Genomic DNA, 21,232 nt, shown 5'->3' on the forward strand with positions numbered 1-21,232 from the left:
ATCAAATGAGTTAATATATGTAAAGCAGTTAGAACTTTGGTCTGTAGTAAAACCTATAGTTTTAGCCGTTTTTATTACCATCAACCTTTCTCTTACCCCTTCCCATGATTTTTTCACAACAGCTTTAGCTGTTAAAAGTGATTTATGAGATTTTCTTTGTACCCTTTGCTGTTAGTGCCATGGGGAAGATCCATTCATTTTTTTTTTTTCCATCAGTGAACATAATTTGAGCATCTGCTGCCCTAGGGGTCCTACATGTGGGGGCTGGAGAGATGTCCAGGAATGTAAGGCTTGATTCATTCATTGGATCAGATCAGTGCCTGGACAGGCTTGGGAGTGCTAGATCCTTTCAAAATGGCCATCTTAAAAGGAATGTGTCCCAAACAAGACTTCGTTGGAATCAGCGTGATGGGTTCAAAAGCACAAATTTAGGGAATTCGAATGCTATTGCACTTTCTTACCGGGCTGTGTCTCAGAACCTTCCCAAACCTCAGTTTCTTCACTTCTACGATGGTGATGATACAACCAAACCCGCAGAGTTATTGTGAACATTAAATAATAGAGATGAGATGTGTAAAAATCCGTGGCACACACTAGGTGCTTAGTATTGGCTGACCATTTAACCCTTACAGAACCAGTATTTTTAGACAATACTACCTAGTGGGGTCGTTTCTTACATGGTCGTTCCTTACATGGCCTACCTACCTATTCTGCCAAGTAGAATTTCATTTGGAACAGCGGTTAAGAATGTGGCCTCTCAAGTCAGGCAGAACTGGCCTCTAATCTTAACCCTGGCGCTGACTAGTTCTGTAACTTGCCCTTCCTTGAGCCTTATCTTTGCCCCGTATAAGTGGAGGTAACAGTTCTGTGACTTGCCCTTCCTTGAGCCTTATCCTTGCCCCGTATGAGTGGAGATAACAGTAGTTCCTACCTCACAGGGTTGTTCTGAAAATTGAATGAAATGATCCATATACAATATTTTTAGTACATATTGGGTGTTAGATAAATGGTAGTTACTATTTATCCTAGAAGTACAAGTGGAAGCTTAAGAGCTTCAGGTTTTGATGACCATTCATCTTATGCTCTTCATTTAATTTTATTTCTTTAAGTTCATTATTTTTTTTCTGAATTCGTCCACAGCCCTGCCATTAAACAAATTTTTTTCACTCTTTGTCAATATTTGTAGGTGATTTTTTTTTGTTTTTTTAATGGCTTTTTTTTGTTGTTGTTGAAAATATACACAATGGAGCATACACCAATTCAACAATTTCTACATGTATAATTCAGTGGCAGTGATTACATTCTTCAAGTTGTACAACCATTCTCACTTTAATTTTCTGAATTGTACTTCTTCTATTAACATAAACTCACTGCCCCCTAAACTGAGTTGCTGTGGTCAGTTTGATCCCATATGGATAACTCTTAAAAAAGAACAGTGCTCAAGGCAGGCATTCTTTACTAATTAAGCTAAATTATTGTTTGGTTTCAAGAAGACTTCAGGGGTTATTTTTAAGGTTTAAGATTTAAGGATTATTACCTCAGGGCAATAGTTTCGGGGAGTCATCCGGCCTTCATGACTCCAAAAAGTCTGGGTTACATGAGAATTTGAAATTCTATTCTGTATTTTGCCTCTTTTGATGAGGAGTCTTCCATAGAATCTTTGATCAAAATGTTCAGTAATGGTAGCTGGGCATAATCCAGTTCTGGTCTCATGGCAAAGAAAGCGGTTGTTCATGGAGGCAATTAGTCATATCTTCCATTTCTTCCTCCTCTTCCCGACTCTTCCTCCTCTCTTGTTCCAGGTTTTATTTAGCTGTAAGCTTGGAGTACTTACAATTTTGTGTTCTGCTTTTTTTACTTAATATTACGTGGTTAACAGTTTTTGTGTTTCATAAACATTGTTTTAATGACTGCATTGTCAAGCAGATGTGCCATAATTTAGTCATTCCCGTATTGCTGTGCAATTAAGTTGTTTCCAATATTTTGCAATTATAATGTCTCAATGAGTGCATAACTTCATGTATATAACTTTTTGATATTTTAAATTTAGTTCTTCAGGATGAATTCCCAGAAATATTTATTACTTGGTCAAAGGGAATAAACATATCTTTTGAATAAAAAAATACATACTGCCAAATTGCTTTCTCATTTATGTTTCCACTGTCATTATTTTATAAACTTCAGTTCATTCCCTGACCAACAAACATCTTTTAAGCCTTCATCATGTGGAAAGCTTAGTGAGAAGAAAGTGACACTAGGCGAGGAGCTCCTATGTAAATAGGGCCCCTGCAGTGCCTGGTGCTAATAAAGGCAAAGAGGACCTGGGGAATTCAGCTGGTAGAAAAGACTGAATGCCATTTCAAACTTGGAGATTTCAGTGTGTGTTGCTCTTTGGGATGGTTTACAGAAATAATTAGCAAGGCCAGCCCCATCCTTGCTCTTGGGAACCTAGTCATCAGCATGCTTTCTCTCAGAGAGGGACCCATTTGTCTCATTGTATTTCCTGGTGTGCTGTTTACAGTAAACCATTCTTCAGAGTTACAGGGTAACAGTGTTTTTTTTTTGTCACATTGGAGAAGTAATACGTGCTCATTATGGAAAATTTAGAAAACACAGGAAAGTATAAAAAAAAAAAATCAATGTTATCATCACAGTACATCTAGTGTTATCATTTTGTTGTATTTCCTTCCAAAAAGAAGGTTTCAAAAAACAGTTTAATATGAGCTAATAAAAGATCTTTGGAAATTCAGGACAGGTTACTTAAAATGCCAAAACAAACAAAAAACCAAAAACACTCTGAAGAGCCAAGCCAAAAGAGTTAAATTCATTATGACCTATTTATAGAGTAAAATAGCCAGGGGCCACTAAAAATCATATTTTAAGAGAATATTTTATGTTATGGAAAATACCACCAGTAAGATGTTAAATGAAAAAGTAGAATAAAAAATTGTATGTGTTGTACAATCTCAATTTTGAAGGAAAAAAAAGTATTATGTAGACATAGAAAAAAAGACATATATTAACAGAGAGCCATTGTTGTGGGTTCAGTTTACTAGGGATTATCTCTGGGAAATAGGATTCAGGGTGATTTATATTTACGTTTTTCTACTTTTTAATATTTTTTTATTCTCAAATTTTCTACAGTGTGAATATGTGGATTTTAGGACCAAGAAAAAACTTCTATTGTTTAAAAAAAGGAAGAATTACATACTAGCCTTGGCTTTGTGACTCTGAAACCACGGTCACAATTACTGTTAGCCACAAGGCCCCATGACTTCCTGAGCTCTTTGGTGTTTGTTCTAATTAGAACTTGGAATCTGGAAATGAAAGAAATGGAAGAGACGAGAGATTTCAGGCAGTGTAACTAACCTGAACACCACTGGTTCAATTAAATTATGTTCAGTGACTTCTTGTCCCTCTTCCTCTTTATCCCTTGGTAACTCGCTAAGTAGGGTTTTCCTTTAGAGAAACCTCATTGCTTTAACCAGTGGATCAGACTTGCTTATAAATTTCATGATCCTCTAACCCACTGGAGAAGATGGGAAAGGACTTTGCATCATTCCCAAGTCTTTCCAGTCTAGAGTACACACAAGTCAATACTGAACTGTGTGTGAATTTTCCTTATCCTTTGGAGCCCTCTTTTTAGCCCCAGGGGGAGCAACCTTGTGTGTGTTTAGAGGAGCAGAGGTGGGGTGTATTTAATTTAGCACAGCAGGTTACCCTGGCTATCTCCTTTCAACAAGTGGCCGGTACCTACCTGGTTCTGTGCTAAAGCTGGGAATGCAAAGATGACTAGGACCCAGTGCCTGCCCTCAAGGTACTCATAGTTGATGTGAAAGCCAGTGATAGAAACCGGTGATTTCAGGGTGTTGAAGAAAGTTCTGTGGGAGGAATATGCAGGGGGTACTGTTAGAACACAGGAAAAGGGCTGCTAACTCAGCCTGAGATTTTAGTAAAGGAAATTATACCAGGGTGAGTCTTGAAGAATGAGTAGAAGTGAGCTAGATGAAGCACGATGGCAGCATATTCCTTTGCTTCAGGAAGGCATAGAAGCCTGGAATAGAATGTTATAGGGGGAGAACTACAAACAATTTAATGTTATTTATAGTTTAAATGGAAAGTTAGTGAGTAGTGGGAGAGGCTGGAGACATTGATCAATTTTTTAATGAACTTTTTTCTGTATTTCCCACAGCCCAGTAGTGTTAGGCATCCGTGTGATTTTTTTTAAATTCACAGTGCTCTGTCTTATTTCCTGCCCAGTGTCAGCTGTTGCTGGAAGTGGCCTGGCCTCTATTTATCTTCCTGATCCTGATGTCTGTTCGGCTAAGCTACCCACCCTACGAACAACATGAATGTGAGTATGTGTAGAGTCATGCTTGAGGCTTACCATTGGCAAGCAAAATCCAGGCAATGGGCATGAGCTAAATTTGGTTTTTCCAAGGAAGCTAACCTTAAGAAACACCACAAAGGTTTAGGACTGAAAATCTAGGTTTCCAAAATTTTGGTAAAGGCATGAACTTAGAAGATTAGTTTCAGTTGTAGGGAAGGGTGATAATAGTAATTATAATAAAAACCAATGTCTGTTTCATACATTTTAAATCATGAAAATGAAATAACTTCACAGGTACTTCAGAAAGTAGTGATTAAAAGCCCCCTTAAAACCATGCTGTAACACCAGTGTCATCTGGTCCCTGCCAGTCTTTTTCATATGCGTATGTCTTTATTACACAGTTGCAAATCATGGAACATATAGCTTTAAGTAGTATTTGTATAGAACTTCACAGTTTGACTAATACCATCTCAAGTGCTTCTCTTAACAGTCTTCTATAGTCAGCTTTCTTACTTTTATCATCATTTGTTTTAATTTCTTGATAAGTAAATTGAGGCCCAGGGAGGTGCAGCTACTTGCCCAAAGCCACACATCTAATAAGTGATAAAAACCAGAAAACCAGACCCAGCACCGTTGAGTCAATTCTGACTCATAGCGACCCTATAGGACAGAGTAGAACTGCCCCGTAGAGTTTCCAAGGAGCGCCTGGTGGATTTGAACTGCTGACCCTTGGGTTAGCAGCTGTAGCACCTAACCATTACACCACCAGGGTTTCCAAAAACTCTGTACGTGTGTGTGTGCACGGGCACACCTCTGATTTGACCCTCTAAACTCTACTCAAAGTTTGGTCTGCAGACCAGCAGCATTAATGCCATCTGGAAGCTGGTTTCCCACTGCCGTTGAGTCGATTCCTCAAGTCGTCTGGCTCCCAATCATGTGCCTTGATGATATCCTTTATAATGGGCGTAGAAAATATAATGCAGTGGCTAAGACCTCAAGCTCTAGATGTCACATTTCCTGAGTGTGAATCTGGGCCTCAGCACTTACTGTGTTCGCTTGGACAAGTGACCACCATAGCTGGTACTACAGCTGGTAGCTCAGTTTCCTCATCTCTAAAAGGGGATTAGTAATACTTACCTCATACATTTGTTGTGAGTGTTATCAGCCCACAGCGACAGTCTCTTTCTCTGCTGGACTCAACGGCATGGGTTGTTCCAATCTAAAGGATCAACACTTACTTGAGTGGTTAGCTGGAAGCTCTGTTCCACTGCCTCAGTCACTTTCCCTGCCATTAGTCAGCTTCTCTCACACCCATCAGCCCCCATGGGCTTGCAGAAAGAAACCTGTTCTTCAGGGTAGTGATGGGGCCGGGGCACCCTTTAGTTGTATTCTTGTCCTGATCTCATCTCATCTCTTTCACGCACGTGTTGTTATGTGCTGTAGAGTTGCTTCCGACTCATAGCAATCCTGTAAGACAGAAGCTCCGTAGAGTTTCCTAGGCTGTAATCTCTATGGGAGCAGATCATCAGGTATTTTCTCACAGGAATAGCTGGTGGGTTTGAACTACCGACCTTTCAATTAGCAGCCGAGCACTTAACCGTTGCTCCACCAGGACTCCTTTGCAGCACATTCACCTGCTGAGGAACCCTGGTGGCATAGTGGTTAAGTGCTTGGCTGCTAACTGAAAGGTCGGTAGTTCAAACCCACCAGCTATTCCTGTGAGAAAATACCTGGTGATCTGCTCCCATAAAGGCTATGGCCTGGGAAACCCTATGGGGTGATTCTACTCTGTCTTACAGGGTCTCTATGAGTTGGAATTGACTCGAAGACACACAACAGTAATTTACCTGCTAATTTGCTGACACACATTAGACATTCAAGTTTTGTTTTGTTTTGTTTGTTAAATCACAAGACCTAAAAATATTTCATCGACATGATTTATTTCTCCAAAAAGAAAAAGAGTAGAAAATGAAATCTTCACTCATGTATGGGCATGCGAGTTAATTGCACTTCCTCTTTTGAAACCCCAAAGAGATTTTGCTGATTGATGAGTAAAGACAAATTTGATTTTATTTAAGACATTACTCTGAGCCCCACCAAGGTACTCATATTAGGCCAAACTCTGCTAGGCTATTCTTTCTTTCTGGAATTATATATAAGCTGGCAAGATAGTGTAATGGAAATAGCATTTTGCCATCAGACAAATTGCGGTTTGTTTGAATCCTAGCTCTGCTGCTTTATGACCTTGGGCAATTAGTTGAGTTTTCAACCCAGGTCCCTCTGACTCCAAAGTGTATATTCTCAGAAATGTTGTGAAATTTTTATGTCTGTATAAGACAGATAAGACTTTTTCCATTCACCTATATACTTCTCGCAACCTTACTTCCTGTTCTCGCTACCTTCTAGGGAGCTGCCTGGAAGGGCAGAGCTGAGGAAGTTGAGAGCTAAGGTGGAGCTTACAGAGGCTCTTGCCTCTGGGAATAAAGGATTGGTGTATAATTCTTCATATAACTTTTCCAGTTTGACCCAGAGCCACCAGGGTCCTGCTGACTTGCCTGGGCTCTAGGAGCCCCTTATGCTATTTCATTATCATCCTCTGTACCCAATCCCAAGTCCTTATTCTCCTTTTGTTTTATGGGCACAACCTACAGGGGAGGGTCTTTGCTTCACCCACCGAAGTACAACCTTCATTACTTTCACCTTCTACTACGTCATGCCGCCTTTGACCAACACAACCCTGTCTTTGGTGCCAGTACCTTCTGGAGTTTAAAGGGGAGAATCCCTTGGTCCTTCGAGTATTTGGTTGGGTTACATAAATCTCCCCCAAAGTAGGAGCAGCTGATTTAGGCAAGGGGCCTTGTTTGGTTTTCCTTGAACTATTAACAGGGAGATAAGGAGATTAAGTAAATGTTCAACAGGCCAGTGTCCCTGCAGAGGGTGGGCCCAGTGAATCAGATCTTGTCACATCTTTGCTTTGGATGTTGTCTCTCTGATTGGAGTATGGATAGAAGAAAAGGGCAGATAGAAGGGCCCCAATACTGAAATGCAAAGCACTGCAAGTCCTGGCTCTGGGGTAACTTCTTGGGAGTCTCTGATAGCATATTTGCATGAAAATAGAAAGCTAATTAAAACAGGATTACTGCTTTGGAGGAAGGTGGTAGCTGTGAGATGGGAAGGGAGTGTTCCAGGCTGGGCAGTAACAGTAGGTTCACCACCACATTCCTCCATATCTATGACTTAATAATCATAATAGGCCCATTCATTGAGCCTTTACTCAGAGTGAGGCACTCTCCTAAGTGCTTGCCTATGAGAGCTCATGTAACACCACAGCTCTGCGAAGCAGATTGTACTATTACCATTTTACAGACGAAGAAACAAGAGTTAGGGCTTTGGTGACTTGGCCAAAATCCCTGCCTAGGGAGTTGCAGGGACTGTAAATGAATCCCAGTTGGTCTGATCCCAAAGCCCAAGAAATGACTCAACTCTTTACCACCTAGAGCCATGGTTCTTAATAGTCCTTAACTCTTTTGGGGCCACAGATAACCTCCAAATATGATGAAAGCTAGAGCCATAGTCTTTCTGCCCAAAGGAATCCTTGGTCCTCAGGTTAAGGGCCCCTAGGCCAGGGCACATTTATCTTGATCCTTATAAGCAGCACCCACTGATGACTGTCACAAACCAAACTGTGCCTTTGAAGCCCAGTACCTAGACCAAATGTGCCAAGTCAGCCTGTCTGTAAAGAAGCTGCTCTGTAATGCAGCAAGAGGAGAGTGAGAAGATGACCTATTGGATAGGGCTTCCTTGTTTTGATAAGCAATGAAACAACAAAAACAAAGAAAAATGTAGCTTCACAGGTGACTTCCAACCCCAAGTCAGCATGTTTATTGGATGACCTTGAGGCGCTTTTGAGTGAAACTAACATTTGGAAAACAGAGAACAGTACAAAAGGAGATTGAGGAGAAGTGGATTATAAAGGAGGCCATGGGTAGAAGACAAGGGGCTTGGAAATGTGGGTTCTACTCCCAGGTATGCCCACTGACTCCTTCAGTATTCTTCATCAGCCACTTTATTTTGCTGTGGTGTTCTCCTTAGTTAAGCAATTGAATGAAGCCATCCTCAAGGACCTCCCATATCTTTGAAGGGTGAGGCAGGGCATAGCAGGTGAACTAATGATCAAGTGCTTGCTACACATCAGGCACTTTCCCTATATGGTCTAATTTACTCTTCTCATCACTGCTTTAAGGTTGGAATCATGAACCCCATCTACAGATGATATCCAAGTAAGATTAAGAACCTTGCCTGTGGTCGCAAAGGCCTGCTAACTGATGCCAGTGCCCAACCCAGGGTCAGATTAATCCAGAGGAGGCAGGTCTTTGGGATGTGGGGAGTGGGACATTGTACGTATGAGGCCAAAAGAGGTAAGGGCTCCTATCAAGTCTCAAAATCACTTAAAATGAAGTCATGTTTCTCCCTGTGTTTTTTTTTCTCCTTCATTTCAATAGGCCACTTTCCAAACAAAGCCATGCCCTCTGCAGGAACACTTCCGTGGGTTCAGGGGATTATCTGTAATGCCAACAATCCCTGTTTCCGTTATCCGACTCCTGGTGAGGCTCCTGGGGTTGTTGGAAACTTTAACAAATCCATGTAAGTACCAGATCAGGTTTTCTTTTCCAAACTTGTCAGTTAATACTTTTCCTTCGCTTCTCATCTTCCGGAGAATTTTGAACGGTTGGATTTGAATGAAGTCGGGTTTGTAAAGATTTGTGTGATAAAGTCTGCAGAATAAGAGGAGGACAAATTGCCACCGGAATTTAAAACCGTGTCTTTGTTACATTTTAGAGGTAACGATCATATATAACCAAAAGTCATGTAGTTAGAGGCTGTTCCCCCAAATACTGGACGGTAAGTAGGGAGGGGAGACACAGCATCAGCTCCGTCAGTTACTTTGTATGCTCAGTTAGCAAACGTTTTTTATGGGTCTGAAATGGCTGGCTTTAGGATCTGGGGCTGTAAGAGTATGTGCACAGGAAGGGCCCCTACCCGCAAGGAGCTTCTAGCCACGGCTTGGAGAGTTCTGTCCTCTTTGCTGTCAGATCATCTGCTCACACCTGTGTCGCTGTCCCTGTTATACTGCAGTGTCACTGCTGACTGCAGCTCGCTCTTTTTCCTGGTTCTGAGCTCCTTGAGGGCCAGAATGCTGCTCCCTTTGCTTTTGTGTTCTTGGCTCCTGGCTTTACCTCCAGACATAAATATGGGCTTAATAAATGTTTGCCAAATGAGGCATTCAAGATTCCAATGCATAGAGCTATGACCTAGGTTAGAATCCACGGAGGGCTGTAGGGAGTGTATAGAGACAATTCTGAGGAAGCTACAGCTGGGGCAGGCAGGGCCCTAGGCTTGGCAGCCTTCATGGGCCCCTTCCTCCAAGAGATAACATTAAAAATGATATTTTATAACTGTGTTGGTAAAAAGATTAATATTATCCGGGCTGGATTCATTGTTATATATTCATTCTTATAATACTCATTTTAAAAGAAATTAAAACATTTTCTTGGGCCCCTAAAAGTATTGTGAGCCCCAGGCACTGTGCCTACTAGTTAAGTCAGAACCGGGGGTACGCGCGCGTGTGTTTGCGTGTGTCTCGGGGAGGGCTTCCTGGGAGAGAGGCTCATGGGCTGGGTCTGGAAGAATGGTAAGATCTGGTTGTGTGGACGTATGGGGAAGGGCGTTCCAGGCAGGGGTGGTGGGTAGGTCACCATAGGTGGTTGAAGTATAGAGAATCAGTGAACCTGGGCTATGACGAAAGGTGGGTGCTGGCCAGGGCCTACCCTTGGAGGGCCTTGGAATCAGCCTGGGGCATTGGTACCTGGCTCATTGGTAGTCACTTTTTTTTTTTTTTTTCATATAGTGGGAGAGGTAGCTGACCTAACCAAGGGTTTTTTTTTTTTGCTTTTTGTGTAGAGTGTCTCGCCTATTCTCAGATGCTCGGAGACTACTTTTATATAGCCAGAAAGACACCAGCATGAAGGACATACACAAAGTTCTGAGAACATTACAGCAGTTCGAGAATTCCAGCTCAAGTAAGCAAATGCCTTTTGTATGTTGGTTTGCAATTAGAAGTTGACTTGCACCAGGACAAGGCATCAGCCCAGGTGGCCTGGGGCTTGTTCCCTTTAGTTCTTCCCTAAGGGGTGTACTCCTAGGTGGCTGGGCTATATAGGGCCTTTCTCTAGGAAGCATTTGAGAAGAAACTAGGGAAGCTGGTTGCCACAGACATTTAGTGTACCAAACTCCTCCGGGGATTCAGAAGAAAAATCCCTGGTGAGGAATGACACAGGCTGTCTGTCCAGGACAGCTTTGGGTGCACGCAGCTCCCGGATTATTTTGGAGTTGACTGTATGGCTGCAGTGAACAACGGGCAAATTTATAGACAGTGGATACTTCTGTGCATATAAGAGCAATTAAAGTTACAACTTGATATGAGTAAGTGAAAGTTCAGCATTTATTTCTACGAGGAAAATGTAACTCATCTTCCACTAGTCGTTTGATTTAGTCGGATGGATATTTGAATTCTGATCTTTTAAAAGTAAAATCTTCACCTCGGATCTGGTGAGTACTCAGTCAGTTTATGGCATGCAACTGAGGACGTGTGAGAGGATCAGGCAGTTTGCTGAATGAGGCACTGGCTGCAGAAGTCATGGAGCCACCTCCCAGGCAGTGGCCTACCATGGGAGCAAGGGGCAGTGCTAGCAGTCTGCTGGGTATAAGGCAGTAACAGCATGCATGGTCTGTAGGGACCTGAAAAGCAATAATGAAGCCAACTAGAAGTTGGTCTACTTTTTAATATCACCGTGCACCAGCAGTTCTAGACAATATCAGTGATAATTACTCATCCCTGTCCTGGGCTGACTGCTGCTGCTGCTCCACGAAAGCACCTTTTACTCAATTTGATATTTCGGGAGCGGTGGGGTGGGCTGGCCTTGGCTGAAAGGCATCCCAGTTTGTGATCCACTCGGCAAAAGAAGAAATGGTATGTAGTGCCACAGTTGAAACCAGACTCATATTGGAGCTTTTCTTGGCAGATGAAACTTTGCTTTCTCTGGGCAGGAAAAGAGAGGGTAGGCAGCATGGAACCTCTTGACAGAAGGGAAGCAAAGCTGTGGGGAGGTGAAGGACGGCGGCACAGAGGAGGTACTGCTTCACAGACGAGAGAGGTGTGGCTGTGCTGGGAAATTTGCACCCTAGGGGATTTTAGGGGATGAACTCAGGCTCCTGGGTCAGCTGTGAGGAAAGCCTGGGTGGACTCCTCCCGAACTGCATGGCCAGGCCATCAGGATGCTATTTCCTTTCCCTCCAGTCCGTCTGTCCTGCACAAGTGTGTCTGTCCCAGTGCAGGCGACAGAGAGGTAGCAACCACAGACCAAAGTATCAGTCCTTCATGATCTACTAGGGGACCCCATGCCTGGTGGACTGGAGGCAGAGCTGGGGTTATTCTTCTACCCCAAGAGACAGTGTGGCACACAGGAAAGAGTGCTAGGATATATTACTTTGCAGCTATGGGACCGTGTGGGTAAGTTAATTAACCTTTTCTGGATCGGTTCTCCTCATCTGTAAAATGGAGTTAGTAGGAGAACCTATCTCATAGGACTGTTATGAGGAAGAAATGAGATAAAATGTTTAATTGCTTAAAAACAGCATCTGGCACATAGGACACACTTAGTGAATTGGCTGTGAATATTTTGGAGCAGCGACATATCGGTCAAGCCACTTAACCTCTCTGAGCTTTAGTTTCCTCAGGTATGAAATAATAATAGCTAACTTGCAATGTAAATGTAAAACGTAGTATAGTATCCGACACATAGTAGATGCCTCATAAATGACAGCCAGTTTTATTCTTCAGTGGCAGTGATGCTTCTCTGAGCATCCTGCCTTTCCACTCGCCTGGCTGTTGAAATAGACCGGCTGATGGGGGAGAGTTGTCGAGCAGAGTGTCAGATCCCAGTGGAGGCTGCCTAAGAAACACAACTGTCTTTCTTCTTTGAGCAACTGGAAACATGAGTGGAGGTGGAAAAGAGAAATCAAACCTGTGTCCGAAAACTTTCTCTGCCCAGCTCTGAGGAGGGAAGGCCTCCCCTGATTTTGATTGCTTCATATCAGTGCTTGTTTCACATCCCCTGGTTCCTCCAGCATTGCCTTTTCTGCCCTGCAGCTGTTTCTTAAATTGCTCCCACCTTTCTTTGTCTTGCAGCGCAGAGCCAGGCCTCAGCCTAGAGAAAAATGTGCAGAAATGGTGCTTTTTCCTAGATGAAGTTAGTATGTTTTTGTTGGTTTTGAATAGGATGCTGTGTATTTCAGAGAGACTCCAGGGCTGGGGCATGTCATTATAGATCCCTTCTTAAAGATGTGTGTTTATCTTCACTAACACCCCTACTCACAGCATGATGGACTCAGCCCTCTTGTACTACTGCTCTCAGTGTTAGAAGGATCCTTGGAGCCTCTCTAGTCCAGAGCCCCACCCTCATTACAGCTTCCCCTGCCATGGATGTACTTAGCCCAAAGTGGGAACCTCTTTTTCACAAGGTAGCTCAGTTTGAGGGTAGATAGCTCTAATTGTCAGAAAATATTTGTTACTCTGCCATGCCTTCTACAGAATTACTCTATTTCCCTTGAAATATTTGAAGACAGCTTTTATGTTTTTCCCTCTTTTCCCCAAGTCTTTGATTTTTCCAGGCTAGCACTTCTCCATTTCTCTTTCTGAATGTTCTCCTCCTAATTTCTGCCTCTCCTCTTGCTGGGTTTCGGTGTGTCTGTGTCCTTCTTGAAGTTGACCAGAAATTACAACAGTATTCTAGCACTGAGTAGAAAGGGACTTTTTCCTGCCTTGTCTGACTGAGCATCACATTTCTGTTCATGCAATCTGAGATTGCGTTAGGTTTTTCGGCATCCACGTCACACGGTTGACTGGTATTTTGTGGCAGTCAACCAAAATTGCAGTCTTTTAAATACATAATATTGCAAGTTACTTGCTCTTAACTTCTTAATTGTGCAGTTGGCTCTTTGAACCTAAAGGGAAAATACTGTCTCTTTTCTGTTTTACATTTCTTAGATTCTATATGTCATCACATCCCACCAAAAATCATTTTAGAGTCTGGTTTGCCATGCCTTGTATTCGATTCTTCTTCTTGTTTCCTGCCATCTAAGAATTTGATAAGTACCTCTGTTCTCATCTGAGTCACTGATCAGTGTGGGACCAAGGCTGGAATTTTGAAAAAGTAAGTCTACTGGAAACTGCCTGCCTCCCAAGGATATAGGATACCACCCTTGTACACTACCATGCAGGCACTTAGAGATCCACCAACTTATGTTGTCACCACTGCTGGGCCACCGGGCTTCTTTTGCTTCTGCGACGCAGTCAGAGGATTTATCTTTTTTTTTTCCTTCAGTTTTAATCTGCAAAATTCACTGGGCTCCCCACAAATGACTTTTGGACCTGGGGTCTCTTCTTGAGCTGGAGAATCTTTTTATTTCCACTGTTAGGACTATTGTTGGAAGAGACCTTAGAGGCCATTTAGTTCACTTATAGGTAAATGGATTGATTGATAGTCATTCAACCAATATTTATTGAACATCTGCTATGTGCCAACCACTGCTGTAGGTGCTACAGACACAGAGGTGTGCAAAAGAGATATGGTCCTTATCCTCCTGGAACTTACAGTGTAGAGAAGTATATGATCCAGACAGGGGAAGTGACTTTGCCAAGTTTGCGCAGCCGTAGGAGGGATAGTCTGAGAATGAAGCATAGCTAACCCCTAGGTAATTTTCTTTCTACAGTGCTATCTTGTTGTGCTGTTTTAATAATCTTCCAACTGCGAGGACCTCCAGTTTTACAAATGAAGTCATAGACAAATCTCCTAATTACTCTTGAATCCATCCTGATGAGAAACCCAAGTAGGAAACCTTACAGAGGTGCCTTACCTAGCTCTGGCATCATTGAAACCTTCTGAACATGTTATTATTTTCTTCCCAAACCACAGTACAGCCACAAAGGTTGGTATCTGTGAATGGTGCCTAACAATGTTTCCAGATAAGTGTGAGGAGCATTCATTTTTCTTAAACCACTATCATGAGTACAAATCTAAGGAAATATAAAAATTTAGATAAATTCTCCAAAACCCTAGAAAAAGTGACAGGTCTACATTCTGTCTCTGCGAGGTACAGATTAGCAAGGATGAGTATTCCCCTGAGTGAGCTGGGTGTAATATCTGAGACATTTTCAGGCAGATGGCAGCTTTTAATTTGAGCTCATGTCAAAATGCAATTTAATGAATATTTACTGCTTTTAGGATGCTAAGAGGAAAAAAATTAATGTCAGTTTAAAGAATGCATTACTTTATGTGGGTAGAGTGGTTTGTTTGAGGATAGTTTGTAGATGATTAAAGACTGGGAAACACTCGTATAAGAGAAGGAGTTTGGGGCTTTGTATTCAGATATGTTTGGGAAAAACCTCTGGCTCTATCCCTCATTAGGTTTGTAGCTTGGGCAAGTTTAGACTCTTTCTGGCTCTCAGTTTACCTGAAAAATGGAGATTAGCTGCCTCCTAGGATTGCTGAGCATCGAATCAGGTGCCATCTGTGGACGACTGATAGAGTGGTCATAGCACATAGTTGATACACAATGAATCTGAGTTGGTTTACTTTCCCTCTGTCCCTGGCTGACTGGCTTTTGCCAGTTTGCTCAACCTCTCTGGGCCTCAAGTTTCCTTGCCTCTAAATCGAGACTTTGACAAAACACCCTAAAAATGCCTCATCTCAGAAACTTGCTCAGTATTTGGATGGGAGGTCACCTGGGACTAACTGGTGCTGTTGGTTGTCCACTAGACTAAGCCCCTTGAGGGCAGGACTGAGTCTTATTTATGACCATACCCCAAGTAGTAAGAACATGGTAAGTATAATAGTTTCTTGTGGCTGCTATCACGAAATACCACAAATCGGTGGCTTAAAACAACAATTGTGGAAGTTAGAAGTCAGAAATCACGGTGTCACAGAGAGGCCGTGCCCTCTCTGAAGGCCTCTTCCTAGCTTCTTGTGGTTCCTGGAAACCTTTGGCATTCCTTGGCTTGTCGATGCATTACTCCAATCTTCGTCTCTGTCTTCACATGGCTGTCTTCCCTCTGGGCCTCTTTTTTTTTTTTTTTAATAAAGACACCACTCATATAGGATTAGAGCCCACTCTGCTCCAGTATGATCTCATATTAACTGATAACATTTTTAAAGCCCCAATTGCCAAATAAGGTCACATTTACGTGTACTTTGGGCTTCAACATATCTTTTTGGGGGGGGGCACAATTCAATCTATAACAGTAAGCAATCAATACCTCTTTGTGGAATGAAAAGGATAGAAAATAGCTGTCCTTTTCCTTTATAGAATGTTGTAATGGTCAAATGAAAGTGCTTTGAAAAGTATAAAATCCAGGCACATGTATTTATAGAGTCGATTCCCTTGTGTGACCCAGATCAACAGGGCTCTAAATTAATAATAATAGCCACAGTTCTTAATTTTTTTTCAATTTATAATAATGGAGAAAGTTCTTGGCTCTTTCTTCCACAAGGTTCAGCTTCCAGCAATTTACTGGAAGGGCTGCAGTGAACCCAGAAGCCTGAGATGGATTTATTTTGAAGCTGAAAAGATGCCTTCCTGTATCCTGATATCTTGACTATAGACTTTGCTTCATCTCTAGGTGGCTTCATGGATCCAGGCGCCTCTTCAGCATGTGCTTCTATAGAGTGGTCAGCGTTTCCTATTTGATTAGAAATTGTAAAGTGTATGTCTTGGGGCTGAGACTTCTTGCCACCCTGGAATGGATCATTCCCACATCTCCTATGAGAAGTATCCCAATTTCCCACTGTCCTCCATTTCCATAATTCCCTAAGCCCTTGTCTACCGCTGCATCCCCCATGCCTGCTCCCTCGGTCTCACCATTACTTATGCTGTGTGGGGGACAATTTTTGGCTTGTGTGGGTCCTGTGGAAGTTCCTTGCCATTATCAGCTATGGCACAGCCCAAGTGGTATGGACAGAGCTATGGGTTTTGTGTTGTGGCTGGAGGCCAGTCACCGAGTCTCCACTGTGCATGGGACTCAGCAACTTCTGTCTTCTACCAAGATCTTACTGCTCCAGGTTTCTAGCCCTGTCCCGGGTTATAGCTAAGCCAGTGACTTTTAACTACAGAAGCCCAGTGGGCGCTCTGTGGGACTACAGAAGGTAATTTTCTGGAGCTGCTCAGTTGGGCCAGGACAGGTAGGTGGGTCAGCCGAAGAGTGGCTTTCAAGCTGTACTGAGGGTTGCCAAGTGACAGATTTCTGGTGATACCGTGTGCACTGGGGTTTGTGTGAATGGCACTCCCCAAGAGAGCCACATTCCTCGGAGTTGGGTAGAGTACAACCTACTTGGCCATTTGCCATGCCCTGGAGTACCTATCTCAGCTTCCGCCAGTGAGGGCTAGGGCTGCAGCTGGACTTCCATGGCCCATGATTCAGGGCCAGTTGCAGGGGGCTTGAGATGCCTTCTCTCTAGGATGTAGTGTCCTCTGAAGCATATGAGAACTTAGCCAGGAAAGAACAATAAAGAATGTTGGACATCTTGTCACTGGGCTGGGGCTGTCCCTTTGGAGGACATGCCACATTGTCGAGGTCAAGGGTTAGAAAGGGGAGGGACAGGAGGAGAGATCTGGGCAGAGCTGCATGCATCTTGACGTCTGTCTTGGGCCTTGAGCTTCTCTATTCCTTTGGCCAGATTTTTGTGCCGAGTCAATGACATGGCTGCCATCTGCCACATGTTCATGGCCCAGATCTGGTTTATCTCACCCTTCTGATGTGGCTCTGACCAAGGCTTTTGTGAAATAAGTCCTGAGGGTTGTACTGGTTTTACTTAGAGAAGAGGGTCGTAACTTTCTGGCTGTTAAATTTACTGAGAACTCATTGTGTGGCTCTTTGTTGTGCTTTGATCTTTGAAAGGCAAAAAGACATGAACCCCAGAGGGCAGGGTAGGGGTTGGTGACATGGCAAGGTAATTGTCCATGGCAGGGAGTTGAGGGAAGGGGGTGTAAAATTAACATCTTGTAAACATCCAGTGGGCAGTATAATTTAGTGGTTGAGAGAATAGACTGGGCAACCAGACTGCCTGGATTCAAATCCTGGCTCTGCTGCTTACTAGCTAGGTGACCTCCACAGTTCCATAACATCTCTGTGCCTCAATTTCCTCATCTGTCAAAATAGTGATAATATTAGTACCTCCTTCAGGGATGCTGTGGGGAATAAATGAGAGAATAAAGGCAAAGCACGTAGTACAGTAGCTGATACACAATAAGTATCAGTCTTGTATTTTAGTTTGCTGAATTTTTATAACTCATGTGAGGTAGGGATTTTTATTCCTTTTCAAATACATGAAGAAGCTGAAGTCAGAGAGGTTAAGTAACTTAAGGAAGCACAGCTGGTAAGGGCAGAGAGCATTCCAGTCTTTCATACGTGCTGTTTTATTTTTTAGAAATATTTTATTGTGTTTTCAGTGAAGGTTTACACAGTACTTTAGGATCCCATTCAGTAATTTCTACACAGGTTGTTCAGTGACATTGGTTACATTCTTCATAAAGCATGAACATTCTCATTATTTCCATTCTGTTTGTTATTACATCTTAAAGAGAGAAACCCTGGGGAGACAGAGACTTTCCCAAGGTCACAGGACACTGGGCATGGATGGGCTGGGAGCAAAAAGGAGACAGAAGGGCTTCCGAGAGAGGTGCCAGACTTCCCCTACTTCCTGACTTCATGGATAATAGGCTGGGTGGAACGGTTCCCAAAGCCCATCTAGAAAGAATGTCCTGTGACTCACAGCCAACTTCTCGTTTCCCATCTAAGCCCCTCATCCCATTTGGGCAGTTACTGATATTGAAGTTGCAGCCGCAAAGTTTGCTTTCTAGTTGGCCCCTTGTGTGTCATCTTTTTGGAAGATCTGATGACAGATGTGTCAACATTATGTAATCAAACTGGAAATCCCTTGCAATTCATGTTCTGTATGCACTTGTCAAAAGTTCTGATTTAGGGTCTTAGAGTTTCATATTTTGAAACCCTTCCACCTAACATGAGAAGGTTTTTGCAGACCTGTCAAAGCCAGGCTTCGTCCCAGAGCCCAGGCTGTTGGTTTTCATCTAGGGTGGTAGCCTGGCCCCAGCTGGGCTGTAATCAGGGGAATGTAATGCTTGACTGCTGTGTTGAAATATTGCTTGAACTAAGTCAAATCAAAGGTTAGCTTTACCCAGGCAAGAATAGAAAATAATTGCACTCAATTACAGGACAGCATGTACCCCCGCAATATCAGACTGCCTTTAAAAATGTTCAAATGGTGAACATCAAGAAGAGTGGCTTTTTTACTGTCTCCTGCTTCTTCAATATAGGACTTATTTACTTATTTCCATTACTGTTGAATTAAGGCATAAAAGGGCAGTCTTAGAGTGATATTTTGTCCAACAGACTAAGTTGCCCCAGGTAATAATGCCATTTTACATTTTTAATACAGTAACATATTCAAGCCCTGCAACAACTCTAGCAAGCTGGTATTATTATCCCCATTTTACTGATAAGTAAACTGAGGCTCAGAGGGTTATGTTTGTTGCCCAAGGTCATGGAGTAAGGCTGTGAATTAAATCCATGTCTGTCTGACTTCAGGGCTCAGTGTCTTCCCAATACACCATGTTGCCATGTTGTCTTATTCCAACAGCAGGACACATGGTGGCGTCACCCAGCTTTTGATGTCAAAATTGTGATGTAACATTTTAAAAGAGTAGTAGGAATCATTTAACTGCTGAAAAGGCAGCCAAAGCTTTGTAGCCAGAGCAGATTGGGTTCAAATTTACAGTCACTTGCTCTGTGACCTTGAGCAAGATACTCATCCCTCTAGGTCTGATTCCTCATTTGAAAAATGGGAATCATATCTTTCATATAGGCTTGTTTTGGGGTTTCTAGAAAATAACATATAAAGTATACGCTCAGTAAATGTGAATCACCTTTCACTGCCCACAAGACACTGCCGTACCCCTTAACGCATTTATTTATCTTAAAAAGTTTTTTTTTTTTTCTAAAGCTACTTATATATTATGTACTATGTTAATAATTCCTCCTTAGCCCAGCCCTGGAAAAGAATCCCATCTTAACCTCTAACTCATAAACTGATCTTCATTTCCTTCCCTTTGCTCTCCAGGCTTCTCAGGGCTCTGCAGGCTGAGATTCTAGTCCCATCTTGTCTGATATTTGCAGTGCCTGGTCCCATTTCCAGTAGAGACCAGTTTTCTGAGTGTACTCCAACTCTCTCTTCCCTCTCTCCAGCATTTTTCCTCTCTGCCTCTTCTGCTTGTTTCAGTCATTCTTGTTCCTGCATTCTGTTTTTCTTTATACTTTTGGCCTCTTTCTCTTTGTTTCTTTCCTTTTCTGAATGTCCTCTTCCATCTTTCCACCTTTCCGTCCTTCACAAAGGCCGCACAGAGTTCTCTTCACAGCTATTTTCTTGCTTTGTCTAATGTTGGCTCATTATCTTGTCCCCTCCTTCACTTTAGGTCCAGAACTCCTTTGAGCCAGTGTTACTTTCACTTTCCATTTCTTTCTGTGCTTCCAAAGCCAGCCTGAATGGGCCCACTGTGTCCTGCTGTATCAGGAGTGCTCCTTGCCGGTCTGAACAGGTCACCCTTTTCCCTTTGGGGCCACAGTCTCTACTGGCTCTTTGAGGCTCTCATTACCATTCAGGTTCTTATCAGCTGATTTCAGTCCTCATTCCAGGGGCTTCTTATAGCCTCTCCACCTTTCCCATTCCTCCATAGGCCATGATCTGGGAAAAGGCAAGTAATGTCTCCTTCCTGCTCCCAATCTCAGTGATGGTTGATTCTGGAGTGTCAGAGAGGGCTGGAGGCTCACAGCTCTGCTTGCCCGACCCTCTGCTCATCTTCTCTTGGAAGGTAAGGACAGGGATCATGTCTTTATCTAGCACCTCTTCTATCACAGTCTTCTGCCTTCAGAGAACAAAGTATTGCTTGTTTGAACCACAGCACTAGTGTTTTGGGTACAGTTAGCCAGGTAGAAGTTTGGTGAACTAATACAAGTTCACATTATAAGTAAAATACTTCAAAGACTATGTGGCTTCTAAAGTTGTAGTACTCCCATTGGTCTTAAGAGAAGACTCTATCTTCTCTGGTGCCTGCAGGGCTTCAGGGAACATCACCCTAAATGTTCTGGTTTTCCTTGGGAATCTTTAGTTTGTCATCTGTGACTTTACGTTTATTTTGAATTTGTTTAATTTTCAGCTTGTTATTTTCTCTTGCAGTATGTGTGAATCACTATTAGGGGTACTTTACATACTTGGAGCCTTGGTGGCGCAGTGGTTAAGAGCTCAGGCTGCTAACCAAAAGGTTGGCAGTTTAAATCCACCAGCCACTCCTTGGAAACCATATGGGGCAGTTCTGCTTTGTCCTGTAGGGTTGCCATGAGCCAGAATCAACTCAACAGCAATGAGTTTAGTTTTGTTTTTTAAAACACTTAGTGTCCTCAGTGCTCTCTTAACTCACACCACTGTGAAGTAGGTCTCCATTTACAGAAAACAGAGCCTTAGAGAGCCTGAGTGACTTTTCTAAGGCCACACAACTGGTAAATGCTGGAGCTGAGACGTGAACCAGACTCTTAAACCTGAGCTGTTTTAGGTATGGCTCCTACCCCTCAGCAGGCCCTCACTGTAGAGAAGGAAACTTCTCCTGGGTTGAGAAGCCCAGGTGCAGGTGAAGGACGTGGAGGTCCTGGGGCTATGTGCAGCCAGGCTCCCCACATACTCTCAGTCTGCCCAAAGCAGCCGGCCCAGGGAGCAGCCC

At 42.9% G+C, this 21,232-nt stretch overlaps 1 protein-coding gene across 3 annotated transcripts in view; it reads left to right on the forward strand.

The window, feature by feature from the left end:
- The window catches only part of ABCA1 (ATP binding cassette subfamily A member 1), a 140,234-nt gene that overhangs the window by 31,135 nt on the left and 87,867 nt on the right, over positions 1-21,232 (forward strand). For all 3 annotated transcript variants that reach the window (XM_023545081.2, XM_003407821.4, XM_064291643.1), the window contains exons 3-5: positions 4,261-4,354; positions 8,833-8,974; positions 10,292-10,410. In XM_023545081.2, coding sequence (XP_023400849.1) covers positions 4,261-4,354; positions 8,833-8,974; positions 10,292-10,410 — 355 coding nt within the window. The remainder of the gene's footprint in view (positions 1-4,260; positions 4,355-8,832; positions 8,975-10,291; positions 10,411-21,232) is intronic.

This window comes from Loxodonta africana, chromosome 9 (genome assembly GCF_030014295.1).
Source record: "Loxodonta africana isolate mLoxAfr1 chromosome 9, mLoxAfr1.hap2, whole genome shotgun sequence".
In the NCBI taxonomy this organism is placed as follows: Eukaryota; Metazoa; Chordata; class Mammalia; order Proboscidea; family Elephantidae; genus Loxodonta; species Loxodonta africana.